The sequence below is a fragment of the Mustela nigripes genome, chromosome 3 (genome assembly GCF_022355385.1).
Source record: "Mustela nigripes isolate SB6536 chromosome 3, MUSNIG.SB6536, whole genome shotgun sequence".
Lineage (NCBI taxonomy): Eukaryota > Metazoa > Chordata > Mammalia > Carnivora > Mustelidae > Mustela > Mustela nigripes.
This window is the reverse complement of record NC_081559.1, coordinates 30,692,217-30,711,439: the sequence shown is the minus strand read 5'-3', so window position 1 is coordinate 30,711,439 and position 19,223 is coordinate 30,692,217. Positions and strand designations below refer to the sequence as shown.

Here is a 19,223-nt window from a genome sequence, read left to right as displayed (position 1 = left end):
TTTCAACAAATCGTAGGGCGATTGCGTCAAGAGATTTTGCTGGGAAGTTGTTCGCCCATCCCCAGTGGTTGGTATGTGATCATTAGTACCTCTCAGTGGAAGCTGGTTGGAGAGTCCTTTCTGTGCCTAAGTAATTATAGGCCCAAACAAGCACACAATGGGCTTCAGAGAAGCCAGGCAGCGATTTTCTCATTAATAGCCCGGATCCAGCTATGGGTTCCTGGTTTAGTTCATAATGCCTAGGAAATGTACATTTAAAAACAAGGAGTACAATTTTTTTTTAAAAAAAGGAATAGTCTCTTGATTCTAACATTATACATAAAATAATTTTATGTCTATTGAGTATCGTTGCCACCTCTGTAATTATTAAGCATACTCACTAATTATGATCATAATTAAGAATAAAATAAACTGGGAGATGTACAATGGTACACAGCCGCTTGTGTATAGCACCGGGGCCCATGAATTTGTATTCAGGGTGGGTGCCACAAGTTCTAGGGAGGAGGAAAAAAATAGAAGGACCTACTAAATTATCCTGCTTCAAGGCTGACTGAGTAGCATAGACAAATGGTGTGTGTGTAGAGAACGAACCAGTAATTATTGTATGTAGATAAAAATTGCTTTGCAATTTTAAAAAGATGATAATAGCGTTGACCCTGGAACGATGCAGGGGTTAAGCGCACCTACCCTATACTGTCAAAAATCCACATACAGCTTTTGATTCCCCAAAACTCAATTACTAATAGCCTACTCTTACCAGAAGCCTTACTGATAACAATCGATCGACACATATTTTGTGCGTTATGTATATTATATACTGTAGTCTTACAGTAAGTAAGCTACAGAAGAGTAAATGTTATTAAGGGATTCATAAGGAATAGAGGATACATTTATAGTACAGTGTTGTATTAGGGGGAAAAAAATGTAAGTGAACCTGCCTAGTTCAAACCCATGCTGTTTAATAGTCAACTGTTTCTCTGTCTGAGGAAGTAGAAGTTTTATTTACACCCGTGACTGAGGACACTGTGTCTCTACTCCCATCCCTTCACTTTTACATCAATGTCCATATTCACACACACTTTATTTTTGGTGGGAAGGAAAATTCATTCTCCAGCTTTTACCCCAAACCCTTGACAGTGTATTTCTGATTCATTTTTCATTTCTTAGCGCTGTGCTCGTTACTTTGAACACTAACACTGACTTTGCACCCGCTGGAGAAGCTATCAAGCGATTTGAAAAATAAGTGCCTGGCGGAGATGAGAAATGAACAGTGCAAGACTAGCAAAGGTTTTAGATTGGTTTCTACCTTGACTAGTTATCACTCCAACTGGCTAAATTAATGACTACCTTCTCAGAGGGGCTCGAAGAGACTCTGGAGAGAGCTTGCACTGAGCCTTAATAAGAAGATCCGAAGAAACTTTATCAAACCTCCCATTAACCCCCTACTAATGTCTTTAAAGATTTTTTTTTTTTTCCTTTAAACACCAGGAAAACCAAGAGCCGTGCTGCAGGACTAATTCTGCATTGAGAGATCTTAAATCTATGGGGACTCATTAAAATGCGTGTCCATGTCATGCCCACTGAACAGAGCCTTCTCTGCACGCCCACATCTGCGTGCTGTTTTCATGTGGATATATAGTGAGAGAGCATTCCGTATGTTGTCTTCAGGTAAAGGCTTGTGAGGACATTTTTTTTTTTTTTTTTTTAGGTTTTGCTTTTAAATCTGTCAAGATAAGCAAGCCTAAGCTTTTATCCATCCACATTAAAAATAGCTCTTTTACTGTCTTCCCCCAGAGTCCAACTTTTGACCACCTCCCCCACCAATAGGCACACTTTTCCCTCCTTTGCCTGTGCCAGAAAAATGAAAAAGATTCCATACGTTGCCCCAGAGCTACAATAACAGAAAAGAAAGGTGGTTCCAGACATCAGTGTGGTCGCCTGCCTAGTGAACCCCATGGCTTCATTGGAAAATGTCACTAATGATTTGGTCTCACATGGGAAAGTGGGTACCCAGAGTGTGGTGGGAATTTGACGGAACAGTCAGCAAAATGGCTGTCAGTTCAGGCACAGTGCTGAAGAAATACATCTTACATTAAATTCCTTCTTCCTCTATTCTGATTAATTGGTCAGCTCATTCTAAAGGGGACTCTTTGTGGCTCTCCTGAACCATCTTTTTAATTTTATTTTATTTTTAATTTAATTTATTTTATCTTATTTATTTATTTGTTTTTATTTTTTTATTAACATATAATGTATTATTTGCTTCAGGGGTACAGGTCTATGAATTATCAGTCTTACACAAGTCACAGCACACAGTATAGCACATACCCTCCCCAGTGTCCATAACCCAGCCACCCTATCCCTCCCCACTCCCCCCCCAGCAACCTTCAGTTTTTTTTTTTTTCCTGAAATTAAGTCTCTTATGGTTTGTCTCCCTCCTGATCCCATCTTGTTTCATTTTCTCCTTCCCTATCCCCCCAATGCCCCCCCCCCGCCCTGCCTCCCAAATTCCTGTCAGAGAGACCATATGATAATTGTCTTTCTCTGATTGACTTACTTCGCTTAGCATAATACCCTCTACTTTTTGTTTTATTTATTTTATGACAAAGCACAAGGCAAGGGCCACTTTTCAAAGAAATCTATCTAAAATATCTTAAGGGGGTGGCGCCTGGGTGGCTCAGTGGGCTAAAGCCTCTCCCTTCGGCTCAGGTCATGATCCCAGGGTCCTGGGATCGAGCCCCACATCCGGCTCTCTGCTCTTCAGGGAGCCTGCTTCCTCCTCTCTCTCTCTCTCTCTCTCTGCTTGCCTCTCTGCCTAGTTGTGATCTCTGTCTGTCAAATAAATAAATAAAATCTCAAAAAAAAAAAAAATCTTATGGGTAAAATGACAGTGATTTGAAATATTTGTTCTATTTTGCGATCACTCTTACAAGGAGAGGAAGAGGGAAGAAGTGAAGAGTGGGCCACTCCTTTTTGCCTGGCATCTTCCATTGAGAAGCTCTGTGAATTTATTTCTCAGGCGGTTTGGCCTCACTGTCAAAAAGACTTCTTTAATGAAGGCTCTAGGGTAGATGATTTTTTTAAAAAAAATCTGTATCTTGGAACCTTTTGATGGTGATGTATGCATACAAACAAGACAAATACATAGCTTCAGCTTCTCAGTGGGTATTAAATAGGGACCTGCCACCAATAGGTTCACTGTATATAAGGAGCTTGGTAAGATCCATCCATTAGCACAAACACCGAGAGGGTCAAGCTCACAATGGCTCCCCAGAGAGTCGTCGTTGTCTATATAACATACTGCAAGCTGCAAATCTGCTTCTTGAATCAACTCTATTTTTTTTTTTTTTATTTGAAGCATACTAAGTGTGTATTTTGAGCATAGAGAAAGTCTAAAGATGGGCAAGAGAGTATAGATTCCTCCATCTTACCCTATCAAAGCAGGGGCACACATACAGATGGGTGAGGGGTTTCAGATATGCAACTAAGCTTAATAAATGTTCTTTCCACTTTCCAAGATAATCAGAATCTTTATTTTTTAATCTGAAAATTTTAGGTCATCTTAAGAGTTGTTGGTGTAGCTCTTGTTTGCACTGAAATCCACTGAATCCTGATTTTAGGAATCTTTCTGGGAGGATCCTTTGGGAAGCTTGGGAACTCTTGAAGCTAGCATCATCTCATTTCAACCCATTTTAATATAGGGGCATGATTATTATCACAGTATATAATGGGGATGCTTGTTGCTTTGTTTTCTGTTGAAAGCAGGGAGTACAAATATGGCAGAATATCAGCCTGTGGAAGTGAGTATCTTGTAACGAGAGCACAGGTCATAGAACTTAAAAAGCATAAATTGTGTTCGCTGTCCTCATTATAGCAAACCAGTGCCAAGTAGTCATCTAATTCAGGTGTGGCTCTAAGAGGCTGGTGATACATTGAAGGAATCTTTGTGTAATGTCAAAGGGTATTGTCTGGGTAAGAATGACCGAAGAGAAGCCCTTTAAATGTCCCTGTTAATTCTTCAGGAGTATAACCTTCGTTGCAGGTGTGCTTTGGGTGACGGCTTTTTCTCTTTCTTTCCAGCTCCTCTTCCCTTCTTGTTTCAGAACACACACGAAATACTCCCATAAGTGCCTGGAGTGTGCAGGAGACCCGCTCCAGGGTCTGTCTCGGAGACCACGCTGTGGGACTCTCTCTAGGCGATGTGTTGTTCTAATGAGGTCCTTGCCAGTATTTACAGATTGACTCCTGAGTGGAGCCCGTGATACTGATTTTCACACTTCAGCAAGTTGTGTTAAAGAGAGGCCCCAGTGAGATGCTGTGAACCTCCTAGTTAAAAAAGAAAGAAAAGAAAAGAAAGTTCAAGTCCTAAAACAATGATAGATTTCCTAATTCATCCTTTGTTATTCTTTATGCCTACAAAAGTTATCTTGGACAAACACAGATCCAGCTGGAGACATCTATTGGCCTTAATAACATTTTAAAATTTAATAGCTTGGTTGTTTCAGCTTTGGACTTATAATGCCTGTAGGAGTTTAAACTATCTGGACTATACATTTTGTTTCTGGCAGATACCCCAATGTTTTTTTAAAAAAATAATAATTCTATTGTTGCAAATTCCCAAGCTTAAAATTCCTTGTCATAAATTATGCTCCTTTCTCTAACCTCGATTGTAGCTTTTATGACAATTGCCAAAAAGATAGAGTTTCAAACATGAGGGCTTCAAGAATATCATTTCATGGCCACATCTTTGAGAGCATAGCATGTGGTGACCATTTGTATATGAAGCATTTGCAAAATGTGTTGGCTGTAATTTAACCCAAAGGTCTCCATCACTTCTCTCCATGTATCAGTCACTCTGTGCTTGTCTTCATAGCAAGCAAGAAACCGGGAGGGAAAGATTGAGCTCCAAGTAAAATGAAGGCTTCCTTAGGTATTACTGAAAAATCGGCTCCTCGGCATTTGTTCTCAGGCTCATGGATACTGCCCCTTGAGTATTCGACTTCCCTGAGTTCAGAACGTCCCCAGACTTCCATGTAGAGAAGCCAATTGGGGACATGAGGGAGAGTCACAGTAGTGCTCATCATCCTGATTTTTTCTTTATCCCCTTCCCCCCTCCACCTGCAACACTCTACTCTACCATCCATGGCCATCATTTCTCAGCATTTAGCCATTGTTCTTGAAGCCAAGCAACATTTGGACTTGGAAAAATTCCAAGTAGCAAAGAACACATAGATTTGCAACTAAAATTGTATTGAAATGTACCCTCAGCCTGTCTGTCTTATCCTGTCAGTGATAATCTGTAGCCTATAATTTCATGCTTCACTTTATTCTTTGTCTGATATTTTTCATTTCTGTGGGTTTTTTTTTTATTCTGTCCATGTGTTTTAAAATGCAATAAGAGAAAGTTGAGTTATTAAAAAGTAGTTTCAGATTTAAAAATAACAATGGCTGGTAAAAGTGGTTATCATTTAAGAGCGAATATCCTCAATTTCTGGTCACCATGACTTTTTTTTTTTCTTTTTTCTTTTTTCAAGCAGCTCTTGTGGTCTTTTTAAATGACCACTAGGAAAAATAGGTATCCTGTTGCAATTGGAAAAGTGATGGGGAATTGGATGGCTCAGGAGATGACTAATGGGACTCTAGACCTTTCTGTCTTTAGGTCACCTCCTTGAATCTGGACTGTATCATAAGTGGTCCAAGGCCTGACCATCTGGCAGACATTGAGTGACTATGGTAATGCAATTGGTCTCAGTCCAGGTCTTAGTCGACAGGTGTTCACATCATAAGTGACACTAATTGACTTCCTACTCTTTCAATTTGGAAGACGGTGGACTGTCTCTGAGACAGTGAGGGGGAAGGAGTTCGTCATGATGTATGCAGACTCCTTCGAAAGCCAAGGAACCCAGCGCCTTGAGCTGGCACCAGCCTCACATCATGCAGATGCTGCACTTGACTCTTAGGGGTTCTGTTAGCCTGGGAAATAAAAAATAGCAATCTAATCTCAGAAGATTTCCAATAACTCGGAATGGTGAATGCCACTTTTCCGTAGTTAACAGGAGCTTCCTCGTGGTGAGACTTTTCTCTTCCTCTTGTGTCACGGTGATTAGGTATCTCTGATGAAGATTATAGGTAAGAAAGAAAAAAGAAAATTGGATTCTGGGCCTCTGTGGTAACATCAGTCAGGCTACCTGTTTTTTTTTTTTTTTTTCTTTGTTTAGTGGTTGATAACTAGGTCACCCCTTCAGAACAGATGTTATGGACGGTCTACTCGTTGATGGAGAGAGTTGGATGTCTCTCTGGAATGCTCTTGTGAAATGAAGACCCATGTGAGAGAATAACTCTGAAACCTTTTTATTAACATAAATTTTGGTGTGCAGAATTTGAAAGCTTGATCCATCACACTTACTCCATTTTTCCAGGTGTCCAAACCCAGAATAAGCTCCCGTTTCACTCTCAGGCAGGTCATGACCTGGGGCATAATCTGACCTGACTTGGAGGCCAAGTAAAATGAGTACTATTAGTAGCACTAGTATTAGTAGTCGTGGTGCTGATTAGTACTGCTGGTGCTGGTAGTATTGATATTTTGCTGCCTGGAGTTTTGTTGGTTTAGCTCATGGCCTTTTTTTTTTCTCCTCCTCCTTCTTTCTTCTTCTTCTTCTTCTTTTGAAACTACACAGATGATTTGGATGTCCCTGTAGCAACAAAGCCACACTCCTGAATTAGTTATCACACTTGAAAAGTCAAGATGACAACAGTCACAGTGGATCTATTTATTGAAACAGACAGGCTCTTTTAGCAGAGTGATCAATGTCTTACCTCCTTCTGAAAGGCTTTTCCAGGCGTAGGAAATCATCAGGCATTTGATATAAAGTAATGAACAGGGCTCTTTATTGGTCAGTTTCTGGAGCAGGCTTTTAAGCACTTCTGCCTGTAAATGTAGAAACGTGAGTGTGGGAAGTAAAAGGCAACAGCAAAGATTTACTAGGTGCATCTATCTTCCTGGCTTTTAGAGTCTTTGTGATTAATACATCTTTAATAGGGGACTGATCTAGATGCTTCGGATGTCAAAAAGCTAAATGTTACAGCATTGTCTCCTTGGTTCCAAACACAGCGGGACGATTAGCAGCTGTCTGAGTAACAAAGAGAACCTGAAGCCCACAGCACAGCTTTTATTTTCCAGATTTGGAATGCCTGAAGCTCTCCAGTGCAGTTGACAGCTAGAGGAATAGAAGCCTTGATTCACAGCCACTCTCTATGCTGTATTTCTGCTCGGCAGAAGAGAACCTTTCCTTTATACCATCCTCCGTATTCCAGAATAATTTTGGCAGGCGTTGTTGGGCACGGAGGAGCTCCCTTTGCCCAAGGCTTGTCATCGTCCTTTCTAATCAAAACACATACAAAATAATTTCAGCCAAGAGTTTATCCTAGATACTTCTGGATCCACTGAGGTACAGTGAAAAGAGTCATCTTCCTAGAGGCATGCAGAGAAAAAAAAAGTTATCTCATTCATTCTTGCTAACTTTGCCCATTTAAAACGGTTGTCTTTCTCAGGCAAATTCTTATAAATTGCCTTCCAGTCAAAAGACTTGTTTTCCTATTAGTCTCAGACTGGCATTCTTACTTAACAGGAAATACACACTGAATCCTGCCATGTTTCTGTTGGCAAATATTGGGCTACCCTTGTTGGAACCTGCCAACAAGTTTCTTAGTAAGCAAATAGAAAATAAAACAAGCAGCTCTCAATGAAACAGAAGACACACTTGAACTACCTTGGAGACACTCAGTGCCCGTAGTCATCTTCAGTTACTTCTAGGGGACATGGGCCTTCCTTCCAAGTCGAACTGTTACTCACCTTTTTTTTTTTTTTCTTTAAAGATTTTATTTATTTATTTGACAGAGAGAGAGAACAAAAGCAGGGGGAGTGGGAGTGGGAAAGGGAGAGGCAGGCTTCCCACTGAGCAGGGAGCTCGATGTGGGGCTCGATCCCGGGACTCTGGCATCATGACTGGAGCTGAAGACAGAGTCTTAATAACAGAGCCACCCAGGCGCCCCTGTTACCCCCTGTAATCCTACAACTGGTTTGGCTATACATGTAGTAATGTTAATTTAAGATAGTTTTTAAAGTAAAACAAACATTTAAGAAATTCATTTTCTTTACTACAGAGAGTAGGAATTGCTGTGTGGCTCAAATACGAAACAGAACAGTTAAATAGTTAGAAACGTCCTAATTTGCAAAAACTCAGATCTTTCATGACACCTTTAGACCTTTACCCAGAGGGTTAACAAAAGATACTGGGTGGGTCTTTCTAATACTAACTTTCTTATTCCATCCTTTATATCTTAGTTTTAGCCTTTTGATTATGAACTATACACATGTACAGAAAAGTGGATAAGCCACGAATGTACAGTCAGTGAATTATCCCAAAGCAAACACCTGTGTAACCATAAACCAGAGCAAAGACTAGAACATTGTCAACCTTCCAGAAGCTTGCCTTTTACCCCCACCCCCTCCCCTAACTTCAATTACTGTTATTTTCTTTTGCAGTTGAATTGTTCTATTTCAGAGAGTTCTCTTCTTAGGTCTTTAAGTAGTTCTCTGGTGAGGTGATTCATCTCCAAAAGCTTTTAAGCTTTGTCTGTGAACGGAGGTCATGTCCAAGTTACTTCCGGATTTTTGGTGACCAAGAATGAATGGGGACAGTCGTATACCTAAGTAACATATAACAGATGTAGGGTATGCTGTTACTCAGGCTGGTGATGCTTTGGGAGAGCAAGCTATTTAATGTTCAAATCTCTCATTTCATACAAGTGCCAGGAGGGGAGAGACTGGAAGCCTCCTGTGGCTTAGTGGTTGAAAATGTGGACTCTAGGACCTGACTTGTGAATTCACCACTTACATACTGTAACTTGGGGCAAGTCACTCAAACTCTCTGTACCTTGATCTCCTTACTATAAAATGAGAACAATAATAGTACCTGCCTCATAGGGTTTTTCTGAAGATTGTATGAATTAATTCTTGAAAGACCTTTTAAACGGTGCTTGGTACATGGCAGTTAACAAATGCTAATTTAGTGAGTGTGTGTTTATAGGCATAGGGTACAGTAGGAGGCTCGTGTACTTTCGAGTCAGGCAGACTTGGGTTTACAGTCTCATTTTATAGCTCCGGTACAATTACTTACCTTCTGTGTGTTGCCTAAGTTTGCAAATATGAATTTAAAGGTGATAATTACAAGTAACCTCAGAGAGCTGCTTGGTCGAAATGGTGGTAAGCGGGTGCCAGTGCCTTGTGGAGGCGGCCAGATACGCTCACCTGCCCCCTCTTCTCAGTTTTCCTCTGATCGACATGGTCCAAGCCTTTAACTGTGTCAGCTGTTAACTCTAGGCAGTGGAGACCAACATTTTTCTGAAAAGAAAAGCCATTTTTTAAAGGACTTTATTTATTTATTTGACAGCTGGAAATCACAAGTAGGCAGAGAGGCAGGCAGGGGGTGGGGGAACAGGCTCCCCGCTGAGCGGAGAGCCCGATGCGGGGCTCGATCCCAGGACCCCGAGATCATGACCTGAGCCGAAGGCAGAGAGGCTTAACCCACCGAGCCACCCAGGTGCCCCAGAAAAGCCATTCTGAGAACCCCACTGTCTTTTCCCATGGAATGTTAAGACAGGCTCCGTGGAATCTTTGAGCCCAGTAATTTGTGATTCTGCTGAACTCATTCACTGGGAGAAGACCTGCAGCCGGTTGTGTCCCTGCAAAGCTGCACATCTGCTCCTAGAATTGCTGACCTCGGGGCAGTGCTCCCCAGTCTCTTGCACAAGTGAGTAGCTATCTGCTTACAGTGCCCGAGCTGTGGCCTGAGGGTCTGGGAGGGAACCCGAAACCACTCAGGCAGCTTGAGACCACAGCTCAGTCTTCTGGAACCACCGGAGTATTTAGTTAGTTACCATCTGCAAATGTTCTGTGCAAAAGGCCTCTTTTTTGTGAATGGCTCCATGTTACCTGAATGAGTACCTGCTGTAACCCCAAATGTCTGTTAGTCATTAGTAGATGAGGGGGGATTTGGGTCTGGACCTGAACAATATTCAGCCCCAATAGAGGGTAGGGTAGAGAAGATGGAGAGGCCCAAGATCACTATTTACATAATAGGTCTGAAAAAGGAATAATCACTTAAATCTACATCCTATTGTCCAGAATTCAGTCACAGGAACCCTCCAGCCTGAAAAGGAAACGTAGTCCTTGTCTGAGCGGCCCCATCCCAGAAGGAGTTATTTGGGGGAGGGGTGCTCACATCTTTGGACACTTAGACACAGAGGCCAATCTTAACACCTTCCACTTGCTTGTGCCAAGACGTCTCACAAGGACCAAGGATAGTGTCACATTCTGTTGTTCAAAATTGGGTTAACAGCTCTCTCTCAAAGATTTCTCTACAATGATCTGCCACCCATTTCTCTGGAGAAATAAGTAAAATAAGAGTCTGAGCTTTGTAAGGGCTTGCTCTCGGTTCACTTAGTTAAGGCACCATTAGTGTCCCAAATCCAGATTCTGAAAATCTCCGGAAGCATGGGTCTTTGCAGACTTTTGGTAAGTGTTACTGTACCCTGCTTTATTTTATAGTATTTGTTTAAAATCGACTCTGTGTCCTGACCTTGGAAGGAAATCACTTTCAGGGTGGGGGGGCGGTAAGGAATGGATCCCTCATATATTTTAAGTGTACGCTTAATATATCCATATTTAAATATAAATCAACTTCCTTGAATTCAGTCTTCTAAAGAATTTAATTGAGAATTTGGTGCTCTGTTTTTTGTTGAATAGGAAAATAATTCTGTATCAGTTTTGGAGTAATCAACTTTTTCTGTACTTTTTTTTTTAACACAATTTTACAATTTTATTTCTTGACTCTGATAAAATGTGCTTAGGTGCTTATTAATGATGCGGCAGCTAGATGCTGAAGTTGTTACGTTGAGCAGAGCAGAGTTGTGGAGGGAGGGTGGATGGGACTTGAGTCTTTTTTAATGATTTTTATCTAAAAAATAGCAGAGGGTTAAGCCAGCTGGTTCAATGTAGTGGAAATGAAATCATATGTCTATGAAAACACTTCACACTGTTGAGTACTATAAAATACTGCAATGATCATAGTAAAAGAAAAAAATTACTCACTGGTGTTTAGTGCCATAGATAGTGCAAAGCTCAGAGGAGAAATCCTTCCTTCCTTTGGTGAGATGTAGAAGAAGAAAGCAATTAATATTAGCACCAGCGTTCTTAGCATTTCTGTGACGGCAAAACCCTTAATCACAAGGATATCATTAGTGCTCTGAAGCATTTAATTTTGATGCCTGACAGCATTTTAAAATGCACAAACCTTTGATAAAGAGCAAATCAGAGCTGCGGTGTTGAAATGAGAAAGAAAGAGGGAACAAAAACCACCTTAAGCCCCAAGTAATTAAATTTAAATATGCCGTTTGCATGAAGCAGAGATATGTATAAACTGTGGGTTTATTTTTCCTATCAGTGAAAGACCCCTGAGTAAACACTGGCTCTTACATTCAGATCTGGGAAGGGGGCACCCTGCTGTGGTTAAGAAGTGTGCTCTTCCTCCTAGCACTGGGCATTGTTGGACCACTGACATCTCTGGCTTTGGGTTTCTTGACTTTCCTAAAGGGCTGTTTCCACTCTTCCTTGCCTGCAGGCTGGAGAGCTTTCATCGACTCTGCTTATTTCCTGCCTTCCTCCCTCCGCCCTCCTAATTTGAGCCAGTAGTGAAATGCAGTCGATCTGTTTGAGCTGCTCCTTTCCCCACTCAGGGTCTCCCAAACTGTTTTTAATTCATGGCTCCTGATGCTGGACCCAAGCAAACAGTTCGATAGCCTGCAGTGATTCGCAAAGACTCCTTCCTGCCTTTCTTGGCCCAGTGTCTTTTTTTTTTTTCCTTCCTCCTCTCCATCCTATTTTGGTGTCATGAGTGCCAAACTGCTGCAGTAAAACGACTTGTAGGTGTTTAATGGCGAGTCATTGAGGAAGCGAATAAAAGAAAATTGTAGCACTTGCATCGGTGGGGAGCAAGGGGAACTGCTGAGCTTTGAACCAAAGACAGTTAAATTTACCATTTTCTTAAAAGGAGCCTCCTCTGTTTGACATCAAAGCATCTCCTGTAATTCTTCGCTGTGAAATGTACCACTGTTAGAGAGGCACGATCGAGCCCCTCATCTGTGCTGTTCCTGTTTATGGGGAACACACACTTTGATAAAACCCACACGTGCCTTCTGCATGCATGTGGCCAGGTCTCCCACCAAACGTAACCACAGGTACATTGCAAATGGGGATTCTATTTAGAAAGCACTTTCAGTTTCTCAGAGATCTGTGGAATTTTGAATACAGAATTATTTGAAGGGGGGATAATTTATTTTGGCTTTCTAGTAGAAAGCTTAGATCATTCAACCCTTCAAGCTTTGGTGCGTTTTTTTCTTTTGTCCTCTGTGGTGGTGGCTCCATCTTTAGAAAGTGAAAATATTTTACTGTTTCCAGTGTGTGTGTGGGAAGATCTCCCTTCCACGTGCTTCATCTTGCTGTCCCGACCCTGACCGCAGAGGGCTCTGTTACCCGGACACTTCATCAGTGATGTCCCTCTGGTGGAATTTCAGGGATACACGCAATACCTAATGGCTTCTTCGGCCAGTCACTGACTTGTTCCCACTAGCACATCTTTGGAGATAACTATAGGTTTAAACAAGAGAGATGCTTAGGGCCCTTTCTGGATATAGGATTATGACTTGGCAAGGGGAGGGGGATTTCAATGCTATGATATACCTTTATGGTGAGGAGAACTATTTAACATGCCCTCGCAAGATAGAGGTGAAATGCTGACGGGATTGTCAACATCTCTGTAGACCAAAAGAGCAGCCCCTCAAAATGCTGTCTGTGACAGGTGCAGTGAAGACTGCTTTTAATGTTAATTCACATTTGAATGACATTTTACAACCTGTATGTTTGGGGGGGGGCGCTCAGAAGCCTCTCATATCTCTTAGAAAACAGAGACTCCATTTATAATTAGAATTGTCATTTGCTTTCCTCCTAATTGTCAATTATTTTAGTTAACCTAAATAGCAAAACCAGACCCACAGAAGGTCATCTGAAACAGGTGCAGATGAAACGTTGTTTTAAGGATGACTGACTTCTGGTACTTCATATTTAGAAAACATCTCCCTGTCTACAGAGATTTTCTCAAGACTATTTTAACATTTAGTTTTTGGTTTGACAAGTTTATTGGGCACTCACTATGTGCCAGACATGATTGAATAGTTTGGATATCGATATGGACAAGGGAAAGCCCTACCTTTATGGTAATGGCTCACACGCTGGTATCTGGAAGGAAGGTGTTTTATAAATGGGAGAGCAGAGGCAAGAAAATTTGAGTGACTTGGCCAAGATGGCAACTGGTAAATTTCAAACCCAGAATTACACCCAGAATCTTTCTAATAGTCATCGATCTTCCACCAAATTAGTGAAGAATACCTTTAAGAATATGAGTCAAAGATATTTTTATCTTTATCTCATTTCACATGTCCTAGGTGAGCCCTCGATGATCACAGAATCAGAGTACTAAGTAATTTCAAGAAATTATTTCAAGAAAATCCCAGTCATACTCGGAGCAGGTGCACCTCCGTTCAGCCATCTTTCACCTTTCTGCCTCCTGTTAGCCACTGTAAATCTTGACCTACCCTCATAGCCTTACTCGAAATCCTTCCATGGTTCTTTCTGGAATTTACAATGTCCTCTTCCCTATTCTGGTTTCTTATCTCAGCCAGTATCTTTACTTAGCCAAATACTGTTTAACTGTTTAAATATAAATGCCTCTTTAGCTCTACTTTGGATTTTAAGTTCCTGGAGCAGAGACTTAAAGGGCATTTGTTGAATGATTGAACTGGAACGTCAATGTGATTTATAAGCAAAAAGAAAAGGAAGTCAAGAATGTGGTTTGGACTAAAATTACTCAAATACCCTTGAGAGTCATAGGATGTGGTCTCAGATAACAACATCTCGGGACAGGAAAATGGACATCTGTCAATCATTGGAAATATTGCTTCTAACATTTGAAAACTACGGACTTGATTAAATTACGTCACAGACCTTTCTTTAAAACCACCCTCTGATAGCTCCTGTCTTTGTGATCTTTACATCCTTCAGTCATCTTTCTCAACCATCCTACTGTCAGGCGAGCATGACCAGCCCTCCTTGTTGAGTGTTATGCTAAAACTCTGGCCATCAAAGAATGCCTGCTTATGTCCAGGGGCACAAAACTTTCCTCAAAGCAAACACCTCCTTTATGAAGGAAGTCTGTGGGTGGGTAGGAATGTTTCCAATCTGTCTCTTTCTTGTAGTGAGGCTCCTTACATCAGCCTTCATCTTCCTCCTGGCGTCCCCTCTGACTCTTGTAGGTGTATTGCATGTCTAAAAACACAGTATAATAAGGAAGCAGCCACCCCATTCTTCTTCCCATCACCACGAGAAAATGTGGGTAAGAAGAGACTTAGCAGGAACTGCCTCCTCTTGAGTTCTAGAAAATGGGTGTCTTCTCTGTAAGACTATTATAAAAATTTCCTCATCTATTTTGTTGTTGTTAATTCAGAAGAGGCTGAAGGATCAGATGGGGCTTCCTTTGATACCAACGACTGTGTGTGATTCAGCTTTGTCTGCGCTTTTCCATCTCTGCCTTATTCCACAGGTGCTCATTAAGAATGTGCTTGTGGATGAGTCAATCCTGAGGAAAAACTACATCTCCACAGGTTTCGGAATGTAAGTTAGAGAAGTGAGAGACAAGCAGCACCTTTTTTTCTGCTTGGTCTTTTTATGTTGACTAAAATTTCCACTGTGGTGAGAAACCCTCTTTTTAAAGTAAGGCATTGATATTTCATAGCTCCTTTTGAACCATATTTTAAGGGCAAGAATGTTCAATCTGTTATTCTATCGGTCTATTATCTTATAATTTTGTTAGCAAAGAGCAGAGCCCTAGGGTGTTGGGACCCAGGATCCAAACCATTTCTAAATTGAGAAAGGCTTGGTAGTGTTTACTAAAATGTAGAAACCTAACAGTGGTGGCCCCAGAGATGATTTTAGTGAAGACCCATATGGAAGTCCTGTAATACTGAATTGCCCCGTGTGAAAATTAAGTTTCTTTTCAATTCTCCCTCAGTTGTTCCCATTATTCCAAGGCTAGAATCTCAAGTTGGTGCCTGGATTATCCTATTTTGGGTAATGCAGGGAGAGACAAGAATGTCCAGCAACCACTGATGGTATTGTTTACTCACATACTCATTTTTAGGGTTACCTGCTGTTAACAGGGTTTTATTTATATCAGTAATGGGAAGTTTCTTCTTAACTGTAATTCGAGTCAGTGTAGCATGTGGGTTCAAGAACACCATTAATGAAATCATAGCACAAGTTGTAGAAGGATGTGGCAGCAATTACCTGAATGGCATGAGAAGACAAGCTTGGGAACCATTGGAGTAGGAGAATGATCGAGAAATGCCATTGCCAAGTGGCTCATCTGGGGAAGCAAGCCACGGCCGGGCACACCTGGCAGGGTGACCGCTTCCAGATGTGGAGATGGAGGCTTTGTTAGAAGCAGGGTGGGAAGGTCAAGGGAAAAACCCGTGGGTGGCTTATAATGTGAAGCACACAGCCAGACTGCCTCTTCCCTCCAGAGTGGCAGCCCTGTAAAGCCCAGTGTTTTTCCTTCCCAAGCTGGTGTTCTTTGTACCAGAGACGGTAAGGCGCTCTCTTCAGGGGGAGGAATGGCCACCATGTTTGACTGCAGAGCAGTTGCATGTTGTAGTCGGTGTATTTTTTCATCTCACTTGGTCATGGATTGCTTTTTTCACTGTGGCCTGATAAAAATGCTTCTCTGAAAGACCTCTGTCCAGTAAGAATTCAGGCATGACAGCCACACAGCGTAATACCTTTCGGGAACTGGAACTGTTCTACTTTCCTCTTTCATCTCATCTCCTTAGGCAGAGTCAGCACACACGGTTGGTTTATTTACACGTTTATGCATATGGATTTTTCCAAGTACGACTGCATTAGAAATAGTCTACACAATTATATGGGGGACGCCCTGCCTGTGGTATTGTGAGGAGTTCGGTTGAGTTCATATCCCCCTTGAATGGTCACAGGAACACCGCTGCTCTGGCTTCTAAAATGGAAATCAGGTTCATTGCCCACGTGCAGCTGTTTAGTGATAACCCAGTCAGAGAGAACCAAGCTTAGTCAAGGGCACCCCAAGGGCAGCCAGACAGTTCTTTCCCGAAGATTCTGTTTATTATCAGGATCTGACCCAGACCATTTCTGAGAGAAAGTCACTGTGTAACTCGATGATCCCCCGCCCCTTCCTCTGCCGCTTTCTTTCGAAAACCCTGGCTTTTCTATTTCACGTCCCAATCCTGAACGTCAGTTTAAAGAGCCCCTTTTTATGGAGTGTATCCTGAAGTGCTCTGTTAGACAATATATGATTACCTAGAGTGAAACAGCTTTTCACAGCCGGGCAGCCTTCTTAGCCTTCTTACCGTCTCTGTATTTAAGAGAGAGTCCCTCCTTGCAGTTGGCTGGACAATGGTTGCATGTCAACCAGTAAGGAAAGAGAGAGAGAAAATGTGTGTGTGCGCTTGTGTGTGTGTGTGTGTGTGTGTGTGTGTGTGTGTGTGTGTTGGGGGGAGGGAAGCCTAAATGCAGCTAATGAGCACATTTCCGTTTTTCATTTTCTTCAGATGTTCAGTGGCTTCCATATGTCTGCTGTGTGCAGCTCTGCTCACCCAGTTTGGCGTTACTAACCTTGGGGTTGCCTTTGATGGAGGACATGTGTATCCACTATGCCTTTCATTGGTGTTTATGCCTGAGGTTCAGTCTGGAATAGCTTTGGGGGGAAAAGAGTGGGAGAGGGAAATAGGGCAAGGGGTCCGTGTGCACGTTCGCTTGTGTGTGTATGTTGGGAAAGAGCAGGAGAAGGACCCGACGCTATGTTGTTGTTCCTCAGTGGACTTTTTGTGATGGTTTCACATATTTCCACAATTTGGTAGCAAACAGGATTGTACATTCAGTTGAGGGAGGCCCCTAATCTCTGGTTCTACAGACCAGCTTTGTTAGGTAAGTGGACGGGTTTCATGAATGCTCCCCTTCTCCCCAGAGATGGCACATTTGTGTCACTGTCAGTCCCAGCAGAGCTTGACGACAGCGGGAGATGTGACTATCACAGTGAAGACGAGGGCAGCCTGGTTTTATAAATCTGAAGAACCCCTGCGAACACAGCCAATAGAGGGCTGCTTTTGCGTCTTTCTCAGTGGGAAGAAGAAAGTTTGCTACTCAGCCAGCAAAAGCAGTATTTCAGCTTCTTATAAAAATAGCTTCAAAACGTCACGCATGTCCAGAAAGATCATCATTGTTCTATTTGGGCTCTTCATTATTTGCATCACTGCGTCAAACTGGAAACTTAGCCACAGTTAAACAGTACTTGTATTTATATTGGAAAGGATAGAAATTGTTTGCACTTCCTACCGTCCCGTGGGAAGAGTGGCAGATTCTCCTGCTTGTATAAAATTAACGATCAGTAAGATGACCACTTGGAAACATGGGATGTAGGAGGAGATGCAGTTTTACGGAACTTAAAAGGAGGTCTTCCAGTGGATGTCACGACTTGCAAAAAATAGAGAAGGAGGTAGCGTTCTCCATAGATTTCGTGAAGAATGGCTGCAGGTTCTGTGGAGGTGATGCTGTAGGCTTTTACCTCAGAGAATATCTTTCTAAGATCAACCATACACCAGCATATTGGAAGGAACCATAAAAATGGTATGCTTTTGTCCTGGCGAAGACTGACACAGGAATCTGGGAAAGATGAGATAGTCCTTCACACCTTTCTTAAGTAAAATGAAATTATTGATTGCTTCCCCTTTTGTTTTTGTTTTTCCCAATAGCACCTTCCTCCATTGCTTTGGTCCAGGCGAAAGAAGTTACAAGATACAGTGTTGCTCTGGCTTGGCTGGAACCAGATAGGCCCAATGGGGTGATCTTGGAGTATGAAGTCAAGTATTATGAGAAGGTATTACTTGAATGAGCAAGCTTCCTTCCCTCTCTTCTCCTGACCATCCGTCCCCCACTCCTTCTCTCCTTCCCTCTTTCCTTCCTTTTTCTCTTTAGATTTAGCCAGTTAAAAATCCAAAACGCTAGTGAATCTCAAAACCAAATGCATTTTGTTCCCCAATCGAATCCAATTACGAATTTTATGTATTAACTTGCTTATCTTGAAAAATAGGAAAAATACATTGTGTTCTAATATAACCATTTTTTCTTTCTAGTAATGGAAATCAAGATAACTAAACGGTTCTTATATATAAGCCTTCTATCAGTGAGAGTGACTCATAAAAGTCGAAATAATGATCTGTTTAAGTAGATCACTGCTATTCAGAATCAAGGTGTGGGTTTTGATGACTTTTAATAGAAAATCAGGGAAGGAAAATTACATTTTCAGCCTCTTAAAGTTATAGAAAGACATTATTTTTACAAATAACTTGTCTCCCTTAAAGGACAGAATTCTGAAGAGAGCTATTTGCATTCAAGATTGTCTGGAAAATGAACAATTGACTTCTCTTTCTTTTTAAAGATAATCACTTATTGGCTTCCTTATTAAAAGCAGAAAGGGGACAGGATTTATTTTTTCACTAAAACCAGATTACAGCATTTTTGACATTTTCTAGACAGAAAATAGAAAAAGATGAGAGACCTTCTTACGGTTATTTCTGTTAAATTGCTGTGGACTGAGAAGGAAATGATCTGATTTCCTTTTTAAAAAAGATCATAAGTCAGGATCTGCATATGGTCAGTGTCAACAGTGATCACACCCAAACCCCACATGTCCTTCAGAGTCCGAGATCTTACAATGGTACTTCCAACATTGAAGTGAACAGGAGGTTTAGAGTTTATTCATCTCTGTTTACTTTCAACTTTTTAAAATTTTATTTATTTATTTGAGAGAGAGGGGGCGAGCAGGAGTGGGGTGAGGGACAGAAGAAGAAACAGACTCCCCACTGAGCACGGAGCTTGACGTGGGGCTCGACCCCAGGACCCTAGGACCACGACCTGGGCCGAAGTCAGACACTTAACTGACTGAGCCACCTAGATGCCCCTTACTTTCAACTTCTAAGTATACTGGCTTGGTTCCTTTAATTATGTGCCTAGAGTAAGTGGG

General features: G+C 41.6%; 1 protein-coding gene across 4 annotated transcripts in view; it reads left to right on the top strand.

Annotated features, from left to right (window-relative positions):
• The window catches only part of EPHA4 (EPH receptor A4), a 143,644-nt gene that overhangs the window by 90,492 nt on the left and 33,929 nt on the right, over positions 1-19,223 (top strand). For all 4 annotated transcript variants that reach the window (XM_059393574.1, XM_059393573.1, XM_059393572.1 and 1 more), the window contains exon 7: positions 17,953-18,077. In XM_059393574.1, the coding sequence (XP_059249557.1) occupies positions 17,953-18,077 (125 nt within the window). The remainder of the gene's footprint in view (positions 1-17,952; positions 18,078-19,223) is intronic.